Below are 21,937 nucleotides of genomic sequence, written 5' to 3'. Positions count from 1 at the left end.
TGCGAGGACAGCTGGTCATAGTTTAAGAAAAGTTCGTTAAGTACAACAGCGTAAAATACCCCCAAACCCTAAGAACCCTAATTTCTGCAATTGTTCAATTCGATCAATATGCGTTTGATTAATGTTAGGGTTTATGATCCCTGAGTAATAACGAACACAACACATAGTTTAATTACCTTAAAAGAGGATTTATTGATGATGGACAGCGAGATATGGCTGTCGGCCAAAGACGATGATGAATGAGGTATTTGCAGATCAAAATAATCCAATTAAGCTTAGGGTTTACGACGACTACGGGTTTAAAGTTTTGCAGCCATGGTTAATTGAGTTATTATTATTGTTATCATGCGTAATAAAAACGAGAGGATGGGTGCCGGCCATAAATTAAACAATACGTATAGGATTGATTATGGTTTTCCTAAATTCGAGAGTCGGTAATGCCGAAATAGGAATGAAGAATAATATTGTTGATTATTTTCCAAAATTACAACGAAGATTAAGGTGCAAGACAAGAGACTGGGTAAACAGGTTCGGGTTTGGATCATGGAAACGGGTTTGGGTCCTAATTGAATTATAATATAATTTAAATCTTTATTCAATTTGCACATTGGTCCATGTGGTTTAGGTGTGGATACAAAATAGGTTAAAACTTTAAGTTTAGGGTAAAAAGTGTAAATCATTGAAAGTTGTTTATTGTTAAGTAAGTTTATATAATTAAATATTAATAATTCGATATCTGCGATAATTTATTGATTAAAAGTTTCTCGAAAACGAAAAAGGGTCAGGTATCGGTAATTAATATATAATTACGAAAACCCAAGTTGTTACAGTATTTTAATTTTTATGATTTTTATGAGTGAATTAATCTTAAAGGTTTCATTTGCAAGTTATCCACATTCCACACTTTGATATGAGTTTTAGGGTTTAGTGGGTTTTATTTTTAAATTTATGACTTCTAGGTTTTCTTATAGAAGTTATGTTTTTAAAAGACTTTCTTGAAATTTAATTCATTTAGGCTTTGATTTTATGGGCTTTGATGTGAATGGTGACAATGAGGATATTGATAATGGTGGTTGGTGGTCTGATGATGGAGATGGTGTTAAGTGAAGGCATTTAAGGTTAGTATGTAATATACATATTTAATAAATTATTTTGAAACACAAAGATTTTTTTTAATTGAACTTAGGCTATGCGTAGTGGAGGGGCTACAAATAGGGGCGAGTTGTGACACGTGGCGTCCAGTCAGCAAATGAAGCAAATTTGTTTTTAGGGTGTAGTGGTGTAGAGGCTACAATTGGGCCCACGGTATCTTTTTTTATTATTTTCTTTTTATAGTTTAACTAATCAAATAAAAATCAATTTATTTAAATAATTAAATAAAAATGCATTAAAATTAAAAAGAAATACAAAAAAAACATAACTAAAAAAACATAACTAAAAATATAAAAACACATAACTAAAAAAAATAATACTAATATCCATAATATTCGCGCATTTTTTCAATTCATTGTCGTTGCAATAATGCGTCCTCTTCGTGTAACCCGGCTGCTTTGAGGAATTCGTATTCTTCACTCATTTCCCGCAATTTCAACATAGCGGCAATCTTTTCGTGTTGTTTGTCGTTTTCTCTCATGGCATCGTTGAGTTTCTCGACACACTTTTTGTGTTTTTTGATGATTTCTCTCAGGGTAGCGGTGACTTCCACGGAATTCGGTTGGTTCGGTTGTTTGTAGGATTTATTTTGCTAGATTTTTTTGAAGAATTTGGGTATGAATTGTGCATGAAATGGATATGAAATGGAGAAGAAGGTGTATGTTTATATATATATATATATATATTGTTTTAATTAATTATTTTTTTTGTTTAAAATTTTACCGTTGCAAATGGTCATTTGAATATAATAATATTATTTTTTAAACATCACGTCGACAAATACAAGCCGCCCCGCCCCTTTTCGCCCAATTATCGCCCGGTGGGGGGGGGGGTGTTCTAACCCCTTCGCACCCGTTTGTCGCCCGTGCCCACGCCCACTAAATTCAGCCTTATATATAAGGGGGAGAGTGGCACTTGCAGGTACTTTAGGTGGCCACTTCTACCCTTACTAGTGAACGTAAAAGTAGAAGTATGTAACAAACGGTATAAAAATATAAAATGAATTGTGTGAATAAAATTAATTGTTATAGAAAATTAAAACAATTAAGTCTAAATTGTTCGTACAAAAATGATAACCTTTGAAGATTGCATTTGTTTTTTAGAGATTGAACAGCTTCTCCTGCAAGTGTGTTGTTTTATGAAGAGTACAAATTTCAAAAGTTGCTTAGAAGAAAATACTATAAAATTATTTTTATCTTTATAAAGTAAAACAATACAACTCAATCAATCAATCAATCAATCATACCCAGTAAAATCCCACCGACAGCAGAGCTATAGGTAGGGTCTGGGGAGGGTGGGATGTAGGCACACCGTACCTCTATCCAAAGGAATAAAGAGGTGGCTTCCAGAGAGACCCTCGGCTCTAAGAACATGTGTATGAAGCAAAAAAAGGAAATCAAAGTTTAACAGTTATATAAAAAACTACTACTAATTATAATAATATTAATAAAAAGGTCACAGTTTAACCGCAATATAAAAGCTAATAATAATAATAATAAAGTAAAACAATACAACTATAGAAGTCAAAGATCGAAACTGGATTGGAAAGGAAACCCGGTTTGTCCGGGTCGCCTGTCAACTTATCATTCGCATCATCATTCTTCCCTATGCTTGACCCTACACTATGCTACTTCTTACAATAATAAATATTATAAATTTTAGTAATAAACTTTAAAAGTAGCTTTGAAAAAGTTATAAAAATTATCTTCTTTCAAGAACAAAATTTTAAAATCCACATCATATATAGTTTTTAACATGTTAACTGTTTTTTTACCTGTTCACTTAACTTTTACTTTTTTTTTTCTACGCAGATAACTTTTTTGTTTCTTAATAGTAATTTTTTTTTAAAAAAAAGTAAACTACATTTTTCATTCTTTAGACATATAACAAATTCATTTTCAACTCTTAAACTAAAAAAATTACTTAAATCGATCAATTTCATCCGGTGTGCGTTAAACCCAGCCATTTTTTTTTTTTGAATGTTCAAGCTTTCCTCCTACTATTTACATTATACCGCCAATACCAGGAATCGAACCCTGGACCTCTCACCCAAAGGCCAAAGCCTTTACCATCCTACCAAAGTGGTGATGGCCAGCCATCTCTCTTGCCAACCTTTTACCCCTTGAACACTATTACGCAGTTGTCAGTGACATATTCGTCAAAGCTTTAATGGGATTTGTTGCAGCCTATGTGGTTAATCAATCAATGTAAACTGCGGACATCTCCTGACTTCTTGCACTTTTGTTACAGTTTATGGTCCAAAGTAGGGATGAGATCCGACAATCCCGATCCCGAAAATCGCATATTCTTACCAGTACCAAAATTTTTGTTTGGTATCGGTACCATTACAATACCGAGATAGTACTGATATTTAAGGTAAAATTCGGGAAATAATAATACCGGTATTGAAACTCAAAACTTTTGTACTGATGCGGTAACATTTCTCCCCTTTCGTCCACTTAAATCTTATAATTTATACCGAAACCGCTTGTTAATAATGATGATGTAGCCATTATTTGAATTAATATGATTAGTGAGAAGCAATCTTACAGATCCATATTTATTAATTAAGCGTGCGTGTGCAGGTAAAGAAAAGAAAAGAAAAGAAAAGAAAAGAAAGTGAGTTTTGTATAAGAATAGGAGACACGCCACCATCCTCCCGCAATTACAGGGCACCATCTCTCTCCTCAGCACCGCCACCTGCAGTCACTTTCTTCTTCTTCTCCTATTACACCTCCATTCTGAAACATAACTCACTTTCATTTATTTATTTATGTCAGTCTGACTTTCTTTCATTTTTGTATGTTTATAATTATAATGTGTGGTTTAAACTTAATTGACCTCAACACCGTAAACCACGATTCTCCGGCCACGGACTTGTCTATGATGACCTCTTCGTCCGCTGCTACTAGTCCGGTGGTGTGTTCTCTTGAGCTATGGCACGCGTCTGCAGGTCGTCAGACGTCGTTGCCCAAGAAAGGCAACGCCGTCGTCTACCTGCCACAGGGACACCTTCAACTGCACCGCATGTACAGCTCTCCGGTCATCTCTGGCGGCAATCTCCCGCCACACGTTTTCTGTCGTGTTGTCGACGTTAAACTTCATGTAAACTATCTATTTTATGTTTATTATTACTATTAAATATAACAAATGAGGGTTTTGGATTATATAATTAAATTGTTTAATTTGATATGATAACTAATTAGGCTGAGCCTGGGACCGAAGAAGTGTTTGCTCAAGTTTCAGTGATTCCAGATGAAACAGAAGATGACAATGAAAATGAAAAACCTTCAACGCCACACATGTTCTGTAAAACGCTCACTGCTTCTGATACCAGCACCCATGGTGGATTCTCGGTTCCACGCAGAGCTGCCGAAGATTGTTTTCCGCCTCTGGTATGATAATGTCACTCGGAGAGTACTAGTACTGAAAATACTCATATCAAATTTGAACAAAATAGTTCATAAGTTATGGTTCTTAATTTTGGATATTGTAGGATTATGAACAGCAACGGCCTTGGCAAGAGATTGTGGCGAAAGATCTTCACGGAAATGAGTGGAAGTTTCGGCATATTTACAGAGGGCAGCCGAGGCGGCATTTGCTGACTACTGGTTGGAGTGCGTTTGTGAACCAGAAGAAACTTGTGTGTGGAGATGCTGTTCTGTTTCTCAGGGGTGAAGATGGAGTTCTTAGATTGGGTGTTCGTCGAGCGGTTCAACTGAAAACTGCGTCGGATTATCCGGCGGCTTGCAGCCAGTTGTTGAATGATTCAGATTTCACTACCATTGTCAAGTCGATAACTCAGAAGACGGTGTTTAATGTCTGCTATAATCCAAGGTATTTCGGGCTACATATTCTGGCATTAAACTTTGCTGTACCTACAGACAATTGTCTCATGTGGGGTGTAGCCAAGACAAGCTCTAGCTTGTCTAGTCTCGAGCTCCAGTCGGCTCGTTTAACTTTCGGGAGCTGGAGCACGTTGAGAGCTCTTTGCCTAAAGTTCGAGTTTGCCTCGTGCACAGTTTCCAAGCTCGAGCTGGCTCGGGCTCGGTATTTTTCTTATTGTTAATTAATATTAATAATATATATACATTTATAAATGTTTTTTTAAATAATTTAAACGTATAATAGTAGCCTGATGTATAATAATAATTATAAATATATATATATATATATAATATCAAATAAAATTATATCAGTAATAGACCTGTGAGCCTGCTTGAACTCGATAAGTGAAGTTCAAACTGGGGCTCGACTATTAAAGAAGCTTCCTTTTAGGCTTAGCTATATTTGAGTTTTAGTGAGCCGATCTCAAATATGTTACAAGTGGTTAGACTTTTTACAGCTTTACACATGTCAATTTCAGTAGGTTGAGTGTGCCGTATAACATTTTTAAGATATTATACGAGCCCGTTTAACATTTTTCATATATCTAGTATAACATTTTCCATATATCATACTGGCTCATATAATATCTAATTTTATTTTTAAGCGGGCCGTATAACTTGTGAATAGCGCGTCACTGGTGTTCATATAGCCTGTATTTTTGCATAATCATAACTTTCCGACGTCTTGTAGGAGTGGGTCAAAATTCATTGTACCATACCATCAGTTTCTCAAGAGTCTTGCGAACAAATTCACACCGGGAATGAGGTTTAATCTGCGGTTTGACACCGATGATGCTAATGAGAGACAGTGCACAGGGGTCATAACCGGGAGTAGTGACATTGATCCTGTTAACTGGCCTGGATCAAAGTGGAGGTGTCTGATGGTAGATCAATTTGATATATACATTCATTTCATTACTGTTTCAAATAAAATAATCTTAATGTTTTCATATACTTAAAAGGTAAGGTGGGATGGTGTGGAAGCCACAAGACAAAATCGCGTTTCACCATGGGAAATCAAGGGGTGTGACAGCATTTATCCACCCGTTTCTAAAAGGATGAAGACCGATTTCCTGCCTGAATTTCAAGTCCCCAAAGGTCGGTTTTGATATTCATTTACAGGTTGTTTTCATGCTACAAAAATGTTCAAACTATTTTTAAAAATTTTAATATACAGATGGGGTAGGAAGATCATTAGATTTCAAGAACTCTTTGGGACTTCAGAAGGTTTTGCAAGGTCAAGAAGTTTTTAATTATGGTCACTGTCCCTCTGGAATCATTGGATCAAGAAACTCGATGATATCTTTATTAAGGAGCGATCTCAGAAACCGAGCCTTTCGGTCCAGTGAGGTCTTGCAAGGTCAAGAAATAGTTTGTAACAATATGCACCCGCCACCGGTTATGCATTTCCCGAATGCAATCGTGCAGCCTACTTTCTCTCGTCCTGTAACTGTGGCCAATGATTCAAGGCATATGGGTGAAAATTTGGGGCAGCATAATAGTTACAACCAAAACAACACAATTTCCAGTCTTTTGACTGAGAAGAGTCTATACATGAACCTGAGTCCGAGCCTGAAACAATCTCACATTGGGCCACAAGAATCAGTTTCGACTTGTAGAAGTAGTTGCCGGCTGTTTGGTTTTACCCTTCGGTCTTAGAGGTAGACGAATTAATTTCTTTTGTTTAATGTATCGGCATTCTACTTATGCTAGGCGCAATTTTTTGTTTATTGGTGTTTATGGTTTTTGATTAACAATGCAAGAGACTCACGTTGCATATCAATTATCCTTTTATGAAGATAATGTCGGCTCAATTGTTGTTTGACCCAAGAAAAAAGTCCAACATGTGAGTTAGGGGGCGGAAAGCCCAAGTAGCTACAACAAGTAGGTTGCGGTGCCTTAATGTTGTGTTAGCATTATAAATAGATGTTACGAAGGACATGTTTTTGAGTTATATTTCTACGTACTAATATTGGGAGTTATCCGATCCTTGTTTTGTATATCGTTTGAGTTATAGTTGTATATCGATACAATCCTCGACATATTATGTAACATGGTAACTTAAAATGTACCTTTTTTAGGGGTTAATATGGTAATTTAACACCCACCAAACCCATATCTATCCAATCCAAACAAACTCAAACCACAAAAATGGAACACACAACATGGGAACAAAGACACCAAGCCTTAACTCACATCCTAACCCACCCTACACACACCCCATCTCTCCACTCTTAATTCTTCATCTCAACCCAAATCCCATGCTACCTCAACTGGGACTACCCTCCAATCTTGTGCCCCAAACACAACCAATTCCAATGGCTTGTTGGTCTTTTTATTAAAAGGGTGTCCAAATTAGGTGTCATTAACCATATATCTTGGAGGTCAAAGTGTCCTTACCAACAACCACCACCATTGGTGCTTGCTAAGGGTGTAGAAGAGGCCAAATGGGGTGATGAAGATAAGAGAGAGTATGTGTGAAAAAGGCTTAGAAGGAAGAAGTTGGGAAATGATATCAACCCTTGGATTCCTTCTTGTTACCTAATGTTATCTTGTTGTCATTTTTGTTCTGGGATCCTTATCATGATGATCAGCCATGAAATCACAAATTTTCTAAAAAGGTTGATTGTATATTTATTTTTTTGCTTAATTTTAATCAAACTAACTACTCATGAACTATGTTGTATTTATTTGTACTTTATTTATAAGGCGATGTACCTTGTAATATATTAGAAAATGTTGTAGTAATTGTGGAACAAATTTAAAATTTATCCTTTTAATCTTTAAATGTAAAATGTAATCTATGTTACCTTTTACTTTTTTTTTTTGAACAACTTTCATAAAAAAACAAATCAAAAACCTTAGCAAGGGTTAGTCCCACAATACAACCGAAACGAATTACAACACTATCGATTTTCACTTATCCCAATCTAAACTCATATAATTTACCATATTTTTTATTCATAGAAAGCTCAACACCTTTAAATCTCCTAGCATTTTATCAATCTTTACTGGCTTGTTTTCGAAGATGAACTCATTTCAAGCTTTCCAAAGACACCAAATAGTAACCATCACGATTGAATAAACCAATTTTCTTTTATAACCGACCTCTGGGACATGTTTGACAGCCTCAAATAATCCTTGAATATCATTGATATGAGAAAGTTGAAAGTTACACCACCTACTAACTCGTTGCCACACCACGTTCGTAACATAGCATGAAGCAAACAAATGGTCCACCGACTCTCCCGCCGCGAAACAATTGCAACAAATATCTAGGCCGAAATAAATCTTCCTTTTTATCAAGTTATCACATGTGGGAAGACAATTCTGGATGGCTCGCTAGATGACCGCATTCGCCTTCAACGGCACCCATTTATTCCAATCTAATATACTATTCGGGCAAGGTGGATCCACTCTATATAATAACTTCATTGTTGCCACAGAGAATGATCCCTGAGCTTCACCACCCCCACACCCAAATGTCTTCTCCTCCCTTAAACCTAACATAATAGAGTAAATCAAGCAGCTCCATTAGTTCGCTCACAGCCTCCCCACTCATGCACTTAATCGAGTAATTCCCATCAGTATTAAAACAAATTATTTCTACTTAAAACTAAAAACTTAATTTATCTTCATCTTTATTAAAACAAATGATTTTTAATTTTATTTTCTTACTTGCTTTCTATTGCAACAGAAAGAGTGTGCACAAGTGTCACGAAGTTTATATAATAAAATCTTATTCGTATTAATGTTTTAAAGAATGGAATGAACGAATATGTGAAACCGGACAAGTAGTGCTGTTCATGTCACATGTTCGGTTACATAAATGAGCCGGATGGTTTTCAAGTAAACAAGGACAAATCGCTAAAAGCCAAAAGGAACTATAAATCTTGCCTTATTTGATTGGCCTACCGAGTTCAAGACTAAACCAAAATGTTGAGTGAGTAAAGTGTGTGATTAATTCGATGCCGGTCTCATCCAGCTGCCGAAAAAATGTTATGTAATCACATGATGTTAGCTTAGTGGTCCATATGATTAGTATTTTGTGTCCGTATGTCATTACGTTACGTATGGACTCACAAATTTTAGTTGTAACTTATTGAGTAAATAGTCGAGTCGAGCCAGGCGTGAGCTCAGCTCGTTTTTTTCACTTACAAAGTTATAAAAGCTCAAGCTCAAGCTTGGCTCATTTCAAGCTCTTTCTCTAAAGTTCAAGCTAAGCTCTGATCATGAGTCATTTTTTCAAACTTGATCTTGGCTCCGCAATGCTCCTTTATTTTTATTTTTTAATTTATATACATTTTTCTTATATGCTTGAGAAAGACATTAAAAGAGCCTAAACTTTACACGAGCTCATGTGCGGTACTTTAAATGACCCAAAACTCGGCTCAAGCTCCGGTTTACAATGTGAAAGAAATGCATAAAAGTCCAAAATTGTTAAAACTTAAAAATATACAAGGTTCATTAAGGCTCAACGAGTCCAAACGATCTTTCCCATATAAGGCTTGAGCTCATACATAATAACTAAACAAGCTTTATTTGAAACTTGGGCTAGACTCGGACTCGATAACACTCGTCTCCTTTTAACCTTTTTATCGATCTGATATCGAGTAGCTTGTAAGCAGCTCGGTCCGTTTGCGCGGAACCACTATTAAACAAGGAAACCCGAGGGACGAAATACGTAAACAATTCCACCCTCAAAACCCCAGTTTACAGATCCCAAACCCCTGTATACAAGTACAATGGCAACCGCCGGCGCAGCCAGGTCCGTGTTCCGCAACGCCACCGCCGTCCGCTCGGCGGCTTCTAGAATCTCCGGCGGTGCTAAGCCCAATGTCACATCCTCCGCACGCTCAGCCTTCCGCACCCCCTCACAGAAACCACTCTCTCATCGCATTTTCAGGTTATTAATTACTCTCATACTTCATCATCATCATCATCATTTACGCTTGTTTCTATATTAATAATAATCACTCGTTTAGTTAATTAAATATCAGAATTTAGATTTTACGTCTCCAGTTTCAGTTATACATCGTGATTTAAGTAAGTGGTAGTGGTCTAATTATGAAATGATGAATAGATATGCCTGTATACGAGTCGAACATTTAGTGAACAGTTTGTAAGGAAGTTTGTTTTTGTTCATTTATTTAACAGAATGAACATGAACACATGCTTTGCTCGTTCATTTGAATACTAATAGTAAATAATAAAATATTATTTCTATTCTATAATTCTATCTAAGTGTGTTCATTTACATTTGTTCATATATGTTCGTTACTTCGTTTATGGTTGTTCATTTATGTCTGTGAATTGTTCGTTTAGATTTTTAACGAACGAGCATAAACGGGCACGGACATGTTCATTTTAAAATGAATGAATGTGAAAACAAATATTCGTTTGATTAATTGTTCATGTTCAAGTTATTAAATGAACGAACACGAACATGCCCGTGTTCGAGTTCGTTCGGTTTGTTTATAGGCCTGTGAATTGCTAAACTTCGAGCATTGATAATTAATTAATCATCATGCCTAGTACATTTTACATGTTGATCATCAGAAGAAGTGTTATGTAAGATAAGTGTAATTTGTTGAGTAGTCATAAGTGTGGATCTTCAGTTGCAGTAATGGAGTTTATGTAAGATTTCTTATTAATGCTCTTTTTTGGATGTGAATCGGTTAAATTAGGTCACCGGTTGAAATGAGCTGTGTCTCTGTGGAATCAATGCTACCGTTTCACTCAGCTACCGCCTCGGCGTTGCTTACATCGATGCTTTCGGCTCCCAGGACCTGTGGTTGGACTCTTGAAGGTATGTCTGGTTTACCTCATCTGTTAATCACATTGGTGTATCTGTCTGCATACAGTGTCCCAAGTCCCAATTGTGTGTTATGTGGCTCTTGAATCTGTTGAAAAAAAAACTTAAATGTTACAATTGATGCAATTTATATTCTTACATGGTGCATGTGATGCTTACGAATGATTCTGCCATAGATAAATTAGATATACTAACAACATTAACAAACATTTCTTATTACCTGTCCTTCGCAAGCTGTGTTTTACCTGATCCTATTTGGTAGCAGGGTATTGGATAGGACATGGGTTTTCTAGTGACGGGTTCTCACAATTGCAAAAAATAAAAAATTGGGTTGTTTCAAGATTTTACTTTTTTCATGTGTTGTGTAGAGCATGATGCTGATTAGAGTATAACTAGAATGTCAGTCTTTAAATGGTTATTTTCGTTAAGTTTAGCTATAAAAGTATGCTGCTGATTCAGTACTTTTAATCAGATCTGAACGACGATGTATGATGACTTTTTGGAAGGATCCGTGCGTGCTGCAAGAATGCATGATAACTAGAAGCAAGTCTGGATTCACTTTCATTGTTATAACTTTTAGTTCTCATCGTACCCGAACCTTTTAGGATGATAAGATAATATTTTGATGTTTGAACAACATTCTATCATTCATAAATAGACTTAATGTCGTGTTTTTCACATGATTGAGCGCATATGTAGTTTGACATGGAGTTTTGTTTGTTTAGGGCTGTGATTGGGTCTCTCTTTCGGCATGAAGAATTACCATGTTTCCTTTCGGTTTTCATTCGGGTAAATTGTTTGTTGATTGTAGATGGATGATTTTATGTGTTGAGATGCTGTGCATTTGGTGACTGTGACTAGCTATCAAGATGCAAGCGGACATTGTAATGGATTATTCTTGTTTTTGAAAACGTAAAATCTAGTTATCAATGATTATTTGTTAAAGGATGTTGATCATTCATGTTTGAAGACATGGAACAAATTGCATTGCTTTTGAGTTAAAAGTTGCGATCATGAATGTCCATGATTCATGTGATTACTTGACAAATATTTAGACGTTTAATTATGTCGTTTTGAGCGATGTATGTTACAGTTGAATAGTTTTATTGGTATAACTGGTTTTTGACAAACACAGATTTACACATATATGCAATTTCATCATTGAAAAAAAAACAATTTCAGGAAGCACTTTCTCTAGTCTTATTTACGCTTTTACTTTTCTATCTTGCTCTAATCCTGTTAATTCAAGCCAGAATCTTGTTTAATGTTAACAGCTATTTGTGTATCAACTTTTAGTTGCATATTTGCTTTACTCTCTCATGTTCTAATCCCATTAACTCAGATTAAAAAAATCATGTTTTATGCAAAGGAACTCTGTTAGTATTCATTTTCTTTGTGTATTTGGAACCGGAATGAGAGACAATTACATATGGATTAATTGAGAGTATCACTAACCCATAATTCATTTAAACACATATAAAAGATTGTTATGTTGGTGGTTTTTGTTATCGGTGATGGTGATCCAACATGCTAAGCGTCTCTAGAGTACAAGATTGATCATGTTCATAGTTGGTTCATAAACATACGCTTGGTTGCTTATGTAAGTTGATCGAAAGTTGAGAATAGCCGGTTAGTGCTTTGACATTCGGTGGTTGAATTAGATCAACTCTCCTGGTGACTTGTGGACAAACATTCTTCTCATATTGCACTTTATCACCGTGAAGATTGAAGACTATGCACCAATCCATCAAATTCAAATGTATTCTTTAAACTGATATTGAATAAATATATTCTTGTTTTACACTATTATTGATATATAAATAATTTTGGTTTGGATGCATAATGTTTGCTATAATAATTCCATGTCATGTTTATAGAATAAACAGTATTTAGCAGGAAAACATATTTTAGCACAAACAAAGCACAATACATGACCAAAGCTGTTAATGCAATTTTAGATTCGAGGAGATAAAGAATGTCATTCAAATAGTATATGAACAAGGACTTCATGGGATTAAAGTCTTGCTGAAAGTAAATGCGCAACTTAAGCGTAGTTTTTTTATTGTCTTTTGACCAGGAAATTTCTTTTCAATCATTGTAGACTGTGGGACTTAAACCAAAGACCTTCAAAACCTAGGTGTTCTAAGGCGCAAAGTGAAGCTCATACACAAGAGAATGCTAACATAACATGCATTTTATGGAATGAAAGTCTTATGCGCAAGTGGAAGTAGATCCGCAACCAAGGATCATGTATCACACGATTAAAGACGAAATTTTTCACTGGCACAACTTAAAAGATAAAACACACAGAAAAATGAATACTTTCATGATTTTCTCGACAACTTATGGGATGTTTCAGTGTTAACAAACAATTTTACACACAGCATCATGTAGTTTGGTCTACATTGAAGATATTCAATTAGAATTTTGATTCTATAACCATAGGCAGTTCTTAACAACATGTCATCATATGCACAACAGTTATAGGCATTCTGTTATGACTGAATAGCCAAATACTTAACAAAATTAAAAGTTTTCATGAACCTTAAAAAGTGGTCTCTTAGTCACATGAGGGCTATAATCCAAACCTCAAGTCATAAAAAAAGCACACCTCATTCATGTGACCATTTGAACCTTAACATGTCATCAACACAACACGCAAAAGAGAGAATCTTTTACAAATTACTACTAATAAAACAGTCTGATAACCAAGCGTAACCACAAAAGCCGGCGAGGAATTAAGATAATTCAAAAGATAATCTTTTTACAAAGTTAACCAACTTAGAAGGCCACTACACTTAGTTCCATTACATGTGAAAATAACATTAACACAAAAGGAGTAAACTGACCTCCTCCAAGTAGCCGTATACCAAAACCCCAGGAGTCACAAGAAAATTATACCTCGCTCGGCATACCAGATAGATAAAAAAAAGTCATCAGTCGGTAACGTTAACCAACTCATACTCCACCAGAGACAAGTTGTTATCTTCCTTAACAGTGAAACTTGCATCTTCAGTAACCTCAATCCGGCCCCACTTATCAACAGCTAGCCTCATCGACCCTTTGAACATATCAATCTTTGCATTTCGGATGATCACAGTCGTTCCAGCCTTCATTAAGTCAACTGTATTACAAGTTTAATCATCATTAGCTAAATAAATGAATAATCAATCACACTAAAAGAGAAAGTATAATGTAGCATCTTCTAAATCACCCTGCAAGCTGCTACAAAACTGCAGCTCACATAAACAAAATTAGATTTGAATAATTGGATGTCTCGTCAACTCTTCAACAGCCGTCAAATAGAATAAAACCGATAACAAATTCTTTATAATCAATAATGAAAGACATCCAAAATATTTTGCAATGCTGTAAAAATCAGATCTAGGCGAGGATTAATCTGTAATCGATAGTAGTGCAAACGAGCCGAGTCGCTCACGAGCTACTAGAGCTTGGATCAATAAAAAGCTCAAAATGAGAGTCTTTTCGAGCCTGAGTCTCAAATAAAGTTCGTTTAGTTATCCAGCCTTGTATGAGAAGCTCGTTTAGACTTGTTGAGCCTTAAATGAGCTTTATGTATAATTATGGTTTACCCATCATGGACTTCTAGATATCAATTTCACACTGCACAGCCGAGCTTTGGCTTGTTTAGGGTACTATACGGCACTAGCTCAAGCCAACCCCTTAGGCTCATTTAAAGTTTTTCTAAAAAGTAAAAACATATAATAATAACAATAATAAATAGAAACGTACATAAAATTATATAATAAATAATAAACGAGCTGAACCCTAGCTAAAAAAAACAACTCACAAAAAGAGCCCGAGCTTGAAAAAACGACTCCCGAGCCAAGTCCAAACTTGAAAAACAACTCACAACCCAAGCCTGAGCTTGAAAAACAATTCAGACCCGCTCTCAAGCTTTACAAAACAGAGCCTGAAACAATCCAGGCTCTTATAACTCGAAACAAGACAGGCTCTTGTACGTCAAAACGAGCCGAGCTCGGCTCATTTACACCCTAAACCGATGCGACTTCACCTACCAAACCCATTTATTGGTAGTCTATCAAACTCGGTCAAAAACAAATCCAAAATCATACCTTTTTTATTATTCTTTTTAGTAATGCTTATTTTTAAAAGGCATATGAAGCTTGGTTTTCTCACTGATTTGTTATGTTTATGTTTGAGCTATTTACATGAGCTTTTATATGTAAACATTCCAATCCGATTAATCCCTATCAATCGCTTATCAGTATCCCCACCACTCGACTAGCGCCTACAACTACAACATTCCGAACCCATAAACCGGTTTCGCATAACCAACAACTCTAAACATCAGTACACCACATATATACATATATTCACACAATAACATCTACCAAACTTCAAAAAAACAGACCTTGATCATTACGAGCAGTGAACAAAATAGTCCCAGTCTCATCACCAATAAGACACTCAGCAATCCGGGTATTAGCCGCACCAGGACGGCTACTAAACGACGCCGTGTTACGAGGCTTCTTATCCAAAACAGTCGTGGACGACAGAACCTTAACCGACAACGTATGGCCGTTGGTTCCAGGTTTCAAGTCACCCACTTTCACGAACACCGGCTTACGTTTGACGACTGATCGTCCTCCGCCTTGTGCCGGTGGTTGGTGGGTTTGTTCTGTTGTTTCTGCTGGTGATGGTGTTGTGTCGTTGACAGTCGCCATAGCCGCCGTTAAAATGGACTAATTGGAGTTTAGTTGGGTGGTGGGTTTGTGGTTTGTAAATAAATTGATAAACCCTAAAATCCCAAATGTGATGTGAGTGAGAATTGAAGGTTGAACCACTTTTTGTGTTTTGTTGTTGTGGTTTAAGCACCTTCAGATTTTAAATGTGGCAAAACTCTACCCTATTGGTTTCATTTTTCCATAAATACAACTAGTGGTGTGCACGGTTCGGTTCGGTTCGATTAATAACGAATATTGAACGGCTAAAATTTTGCTTAAAAATACATTAAATGAATGTATAACTACATTAATGAAGGTATAGATAAATGAAACTGAGATATTAGTACATGAAATGGTAATATAAATACATGAAAATGATTGTATTAAACTACTAATACATGAAATTGAGAAAAACAAAGGCTTGAAAATATGGAATAAAAATGAAGATTTCGGTTAATTCGGTTCGATTTCGGTTAACGATTCAATTATTGCTCACCCATAGTTGTGTTTATGGAAAAAATTTTAAAACGACCCTTTGGAGGAGGGAGAATATATATTTGTCCCTTGTTATTTGAATATTCCCAGACGTCCATTCAAAGCTCGTCGGTGATGACACATTTGTAATCGCGCTGACGAGTTTTAACAACCAATCAAAAGTCTGCCATGTGTTCCAAGTTCATCGTCCACGACCGTTTGTGGCAGGATTTTGAGTGGTTGTTAAAACTCGTCAGCGCGATTACAAATGTGTCGCCACCGACGAGTTTTTATGGGCGTTTTAGGAATATTTTAAAGAAAGAGGGACAAATATGGATTCTCTCTCCTCCAAATGAACATTTTAGGAATTTTCCTTATATTTATCCAAAAAACTTTTGTTTTGTACGGCATAAGGTGGGTGTTGGGTAGACGGTTGACAGATCTTGGATTGGCAAGTTGAATCGGTGAGAATCTAGACATGACTCATTAATTATTTATTGATTTCAAAAACATTAAAATCAAGTAACTTTAATATAATTTGTGTAGCCTATTTATGCGAGTCAAACGAGATGGCACGTTGGAAATGAGTCAAAGTTAAGTCGTAAACCGGTTGGTGTAATTTAAACTGTTTGCATTAAATGAGTTAACTTGGTTTGTGATACTTGTTCAATATGGTGCATGACTTAATAGAGTTATAGAACATTGAACTCAGTTAGGGGCATCTTTTCTACCTTAACAAAAATTTATTATAAATATAATCAAGTTTTGGGTTGGCTAATATACTTCATTCACTAACTAGTTAGCATGAACACGCTTAGTAATCAGGTTAATTAACATGTATGTGACTTGTTTAATAAATATGTTGACCTGGTTGAGTTTAATAATAATGTCTATTTTGATATTTAAATTGACTCCAATATTCATACTTGAAAGTGAAATTAAATACCTCGTAAACAGTTCATTTCAAACAACTTTAGTTATTACTCCCACCTAGCCATTCTCATTTTTCACTTCGCCACCCTCTAATCCATTTCATCGTCGTCGTCTTCTTTTTTTATTTTTTCTTTTTTTTTCAAATAGTGACTTTTACTAACAACAATGTCAACAACCATTAACCAATGTTTTAAAAATCGGTTTTTTAGTCGTATCAGATTAGACTAAAAATTGGTATAACAGGTTGAACCATACTGTACTAAAAGTTTAACTGGATTAAATAATTCACCTTCTAATTTCATATATATGCAACTTAAACTAAAAATAACTCAAAAGTACATGATTTCATAATAAACAATAATCTAAAAGTTAGTGCATGATAATAAAAAATTAATCCAAAAGCACTCAGTTTGCAAACAAACTTAATCCATAATAAAAAAAAAGGTATTTTTACTTGATTTTCTTTATTTGTCAAGCTTAAATAACAAACCTTTTATTTGTCGATACCCGGAAGGCATGAATGAGAATCGTATTCAGTTATAATTGCTAGGAAAAAAGTTTCTTTTTTTTTAATATGGACAGCAAACTCTTGAAAAACCTCTTGGCCTAAAGAAGGTTTAATGGTTTAAATCGACATGTTAAAAAAAAACCGCGGGGTTCTATGGTTTAGTAAACCGCCTTAAAATAGCGGGCTCAAAATACCATGTCACTGTATAAAATCCGGTCATACAAGTTCAACCGGTCGGTTTGAACCAGTATATAAAACATTGCTAATCATAAACAAAACCCACACCATTCTCCACAAACAAGGGAGGAGCCTAGTAGATCAAACTATATATTTACATTTAAATCAATTTTTTTAAGCAGTTAATGTGGAAAAATATCGGTTATCATGATGAGATATAGGTGGGATATCGGTAATTTTAATATCATGCAGAATATATATATATATATATATATATATATATATATATATAGAGAGAGAGAGAGAGAGAAAAGATCCAATACACTAATTATCGTACAAATATGTACACGAATTCCGTTTTTCACTAATCAATCCATGAAATCACATCCAAACATCTCGGAATCGTCAATACATATCCAATCAGTCATTGCTTCACCGAAAAAACAGTTTTGGATGGTTAATCGATCAATTTTTCACTTTTTTCACAAAGATGGTTTTTGAGCGTTTAATGAGCGTTTAAGGTTTTGTGAGCGATTTATGAGCTTTTTAGGTTTTTGCCTTTGTTTTTTGCCTTTGAGCGTCTCGCGTACCTACCGTACGTTAAGCATTAGCGTACAGTAACTGCATCCTATATATATATATATCATATATATATATATCACTTTAACACTACCAATTCAGTATATTTTCATACTATTAACAAAATTCCTTTTGCAACTTGAAAAACACTAACAACTATAACAAGTAGGAACTGATTAAGACTCGAAACCCCAATTTTAAACACTAAAATTTGAAAATTAAGACTAAAAACACGGATATTTGGTATATCGGTGAAATATCTGTCAATATCGTCGATATTATCGGTACCGATATTTCACATAAGGACCGGTAACTGAGATACCACCAATATACCACTGAGATTGACTACATAGTAGTGTATTTAAACCACAAAAGGTCGAGTGACTTAATATCAACAATAATGTCTCATTAATTAACAGCCTAAAGCTAAAATATATATACCAAAATTTGTTTAATATAAAAGAAAGATAAGTACCAAAAATATCTAAAAAACAACCGATAAATAACTCATATGGGTTAAGTTATAAGGTATTACTCATATAAGTATATAACTATAGAGGTAGGGTATTAAAAAGATTTAAATACCCATAAAGGATCATCCGCTGGTCATTCAGGGCTTCCTCAGAATCACCCGCGGAACATTCACATCACTCGTATTACATAAGTCAGAGGAAGATTAATGAAAAACTCCAAAGACTTTCCGCGGGTTACTTAAAACTCCCTTAGAGGTCATCCGCAAGACATTCCCGTTACACGTGAAGATGACAGAAGAGTGATGTCAGCAAATCAGTTGTAACCAACTTCCTTTTAGAAGATTTACAAAAGAATTCTTTCTTGGAAAACACGTGATGCAACAGCCAATTAGGGGAGCACCGTTGGTGAGGTTGTTACAACCATGCACATGGCCAGTTGTCTAGTCTTATCATATGCGGACACATGTCTAGTTTGTTACAAAGAGCATCTTCTAGAAGAGGATAGCTTTACCAATAATATTCTATAACCACCGGCTATAAATACCGTCTCCATCATCATGAGGTATTCATACGCACTTCACATATTAGATCAATTACTTAAAGTACCTTCTCTTTCTAAGAATTGTACTTATTCTCATGCCGGAGGGTGGTTACGGAAGACCCCCACTATTGTCCTTCCCGTAACGAATTCACGATGTTCTTTTTTGCATGTTTCTGTCACCGAACTTGTTGAATCGTTGCTTGTATCGCTGAGTTATTTGATATTTGACCCGTATCCCGTGAAACCATCGGTCTAGCCTATCCAGGTCTAGATCTGTGCTTCTTCATTGGCGCCATCCGTTTTTTTTGCTAGAACTTCACTTTTTTCGGTTGTTTGGGTGGTATGAGTCAGTCTCAGCAAGGTCCGATGGAAACTCCGGTGGTAACGAAGCATCATGCCGGATTTGTGGAACCTACGGGTCCAACTCATGGTGATTTGGGACGTGTGAGAATGGAGACTCGTAGGATTCGTCAGAATCCAGATCTGGACGACAGATATGGTAATTCTCCTTCGGCGAGATCTCATCGTCAAGTCCTTAGATATGAGAAATCCCAGTTACAGTTGCAACAAGAAAACGTTATCGTCGAGTACGAACGTATGCTGCGGAAGGAAAGGGTCCGTGCAAGGACTCTAACTTATGAAGATGCTCCATCGAGATCTCCATCTCCTCATTCAACAGTAGGTCGGAGTTTGATGCGGGAGAGTGTTAGGAACGTGGTGTATTCTAAGGAAGAAGTTGGAGACAGAAGTCATGACAGAGGTCGTCCAGCTATGCGGGAATCTTCCCGCATAACTGAGTATGATCAGAGTCATGCTCAAGAAGTCGAAGAGATCCTAAATACCGTCATAATTAGGCTAGTTACGTTAACGATGACACATTGCTACAACTCCATTCCCTGTTAATGTAAAAATTCCTACCAACTTGGGAAAGTATAATGGTATGACGGATCCAAGTGATTATCTGCTCAATTTCACTGTAGTAGGAGGGGTCAGTGGTTGGACTCTACCCTATTGGTGTCACATGTTTGCCTAAACAATTGATAGGAGCTGCCCGCGAGTGGCTAGAGTAATTTCCAGATGGTCAAATTAAGAATTGGAATGATTTGGTGGCTAAGTTCTCACAACATTTCAGTCAACAAAAAAAACACACGTGGGATTCATATGAGATTTTGGATGTAATTAAGCGTGACAATGAACCTGTTGAAGATTTTATGACTCGGTTCAATGAGGAAAGTTTGAACATTGGTGGAATTAGTGAAGATATGCTACGTGGTGCTTTCCGCAAGAATGTGCGGAGTAGCGCTTTAATTCTACGTTTGACTGGAAAGGATGGAATGCTTAAAACTTGGGACAAGATTATGTCCGCAGCAAAACTTTTTGCTAGAACAGAGAAAACTTTAGGGCTTGAAAGTCCTAAACATACACCAAAGGTGGAATTCAAGAATACACGGGCGAATAGGCCAGTGCGAGGTTCAATCTGGTTCAGGATTCAACTACATGCGGAAACTTCAAAACAACAAGATGCGAGGAAGGGGCCATTTTCATTGTTTTCCAGTTGTTAAAATAAGGTCCGCTTGTCTAGGGCTCGATCTTGGGACTAGTCCATAACGATCAAAATCGAATCGTGAGCCTATTAGTGAAGCAAATTCAATGAAGCAACAACTGGTACCATAGAGAAGCGGCCATAAACTAGAGAGTCTTGACCAATTTGATAGATCATTTAATGTAGTTGAAATAACTAAATTTTGGGTTGTTCGATGAAATAAGGAAAACTCGATGGAATTCATAACTATCTCAATTTTTTGACATTGATTGGAAACAAGAATAAAGATCGTAATTGGGCAAGACAATAACAGGTGGACTCCATTAACAAGAAACTCCTTCAGGGATTTTAACTACAGAATATGTGAATTTCAAGAAACCGCAACCACTTATGAAGAGAACACATTTAACTCCCAATAAGGAGTGTATGTTTCACAATGACATTGGTCATCACATTGATGGCTGTGTTAGTTTAAGAAATGAGATCGAACAAGGAATCAAGTCGGGGAAGTTGGAGCATCTGTTGAAAAATGTAAGAAAAGAGACCCTCAAACCACCCGAACAAGTCACATCTGGCCCGACAAAAAAGCAGGTTAAGGATTTAAATGTCCACATGATCAAAGGAGGAAAACTTTGCGGATACAAGAGACAAGAAATTGATTATGAAGATTGGAAAAGCGAACCAGTGGTGTTTGGGTCAAAGGGGGCCCATGTATGAAGTACCTGCTGATTATAACTGCCTTGATTGGGCATTATAGGTATCTGCACATTTTCTTTGATACATGGAGTACATCAGATATCATGTACGAACAATGTTTTGAACAATTGGATGAAAAGGATAAGGCGAGGTTGAAACCTATTCACGCGCCAATATCAGGTTTTGGTTATGAAGTTATGCGTACACGGGGAGTCATTTCTTTCCAGGTTACCCTCAGTGACGGAATTCATTCGCGGACTGAAGATGTGGAATTTTTTGTCTTTCTAGCAAAGTCAAAACATGATATAATTTTGGGAAGAGAGGCAATTGGTGACTTCAATGCCAATCCATCCATAGCTCATGGTGTGGTAGGGGTCCCAACCCACACATGCATAGCAATCATCCGCATTAACAAACATTGTTTTACCAGAGAAAGTTCGAAGCCGAGTA

At 36.1% G+C, this 21,937-nt stretch overlaps 3 protein-coding genes and 1 pseudogene across 5 annotated transcripts; 3 read left to right on the top strand and 1 right to left on the bottom strand.

Annotated features, from left to right (window-relative positions):
- Positions 1–3,969: 3,969 nt before the first annotated feature.
- On the top strand, positions 3,970–6,908 carry LOC143624874 (auxin response factor 15-like). The gene is made up of 6 exons (XM_077095379.1): positions 3,970–4,257; positions 4,359–4,547; positions 4,649–4,989; positions 5,731–5,923; positions 6,002–6,137; positions 6,217–6,908. Exons 1-6 carry the CDS (start codon positions 3,970–3,972, stop codon positions 6,696–6,698), a joined length of 1,629 nt encoding a protein of 542 aa, XP_076951494.1. The 3' UTR covers positions 6,699–6,908.
- A 174-nt stretch (positions 6,909–7,082) lies between these two features.
- LOC143624873 (uncharacterized) lies at positions 7,083–7,711 on the top strand (annotated as a pseudogene).
- Positions 7,712–9,617: 1,906 nt separating this feature from the next.
- Positions 9,618–11,926, top strand: LOC143624872 (protein NUCLEAR FUSION DEFECTIVE 6, mitochondrial-like). 3 transcript variants are annotated; one of them, XM_077095377.1, is made up of 3 exons: positions 9,618–9,945; positions 10,727–10,848; positions 11,580–11,926. In XM_077095377.1, exons 1-3 carry the CDS (start codon positions 9,785–9,787, stop codon positions 11,585–11,587), a joined length of 291 nt encoding a protein of 96 aa, XP_076951492.1. In that variant the 5' UTR covers positions 9,618–9,784; the 3' UTR covers positions 11,588–11,926. The 3 variants fall into 3 exon arrangements, with proteins under 3 accessions (XP_076951492.1, XP_076951493.1, XP_076951491.1); XM_077095378.1 differs by having other exon boundaries at positions 9,627–9,945; positions 11,666–11,924; XM_077095376.1 differs by lacking the exon at positions 11,580–11,926 and adding an exon at positions 11,327–11,563 and having other exon boundaries at positions 9,633–9,945.
- A 1,406-nt stretch (positions 11,927–13,332) lies between these two features.
- LOC143624908 (uncharacterized protein At4g28440-like) lies at positions 13,333–15,687 on the bottom strand. Its single transcript, XM_077095403.1, has 2 exons — positions 15,251–15,687; positions 13,333–13,978 (listed from the first exon to the last, which is right to left on the bottom strand). Exons 1-2 carry the CDS (start codon positions 15,561–15,563, stop codon positions 13,791–13,793), a joined length of 501 nt encoding a protein of 166 aa, XP_076951518.1. The 5' UTR covers positions 15,564–15,687; the 3' UTR covers positions 13,333–13,790.
- Between the last annotated feature and the right edge of the window lie 6,250 nt (positions 15,688–21,937).

The sequence above is a fragment of the Bidens hawaiensis genome, unplaced genomic scaffold (genome assembly GCF_021521415.1).
Source record: "Bidens hawaiensis isolate Kalapana, Puna unplaced genomic scaffold, B.hawaiensis_p1.1 tig00003988_1, whole genome shotgun sequence".
Lineage (NCBI taxonomy): Eukaryota > Viridiplantae > Streptophyta > Magnoliopsida > Asterales > Asteraceae > Bidens > Bidens hawaiensis.
Note: the sequence above shows the minus strand (reverse complement) of the source record. Positions and strands in the feature narration are given on the sequence as shown.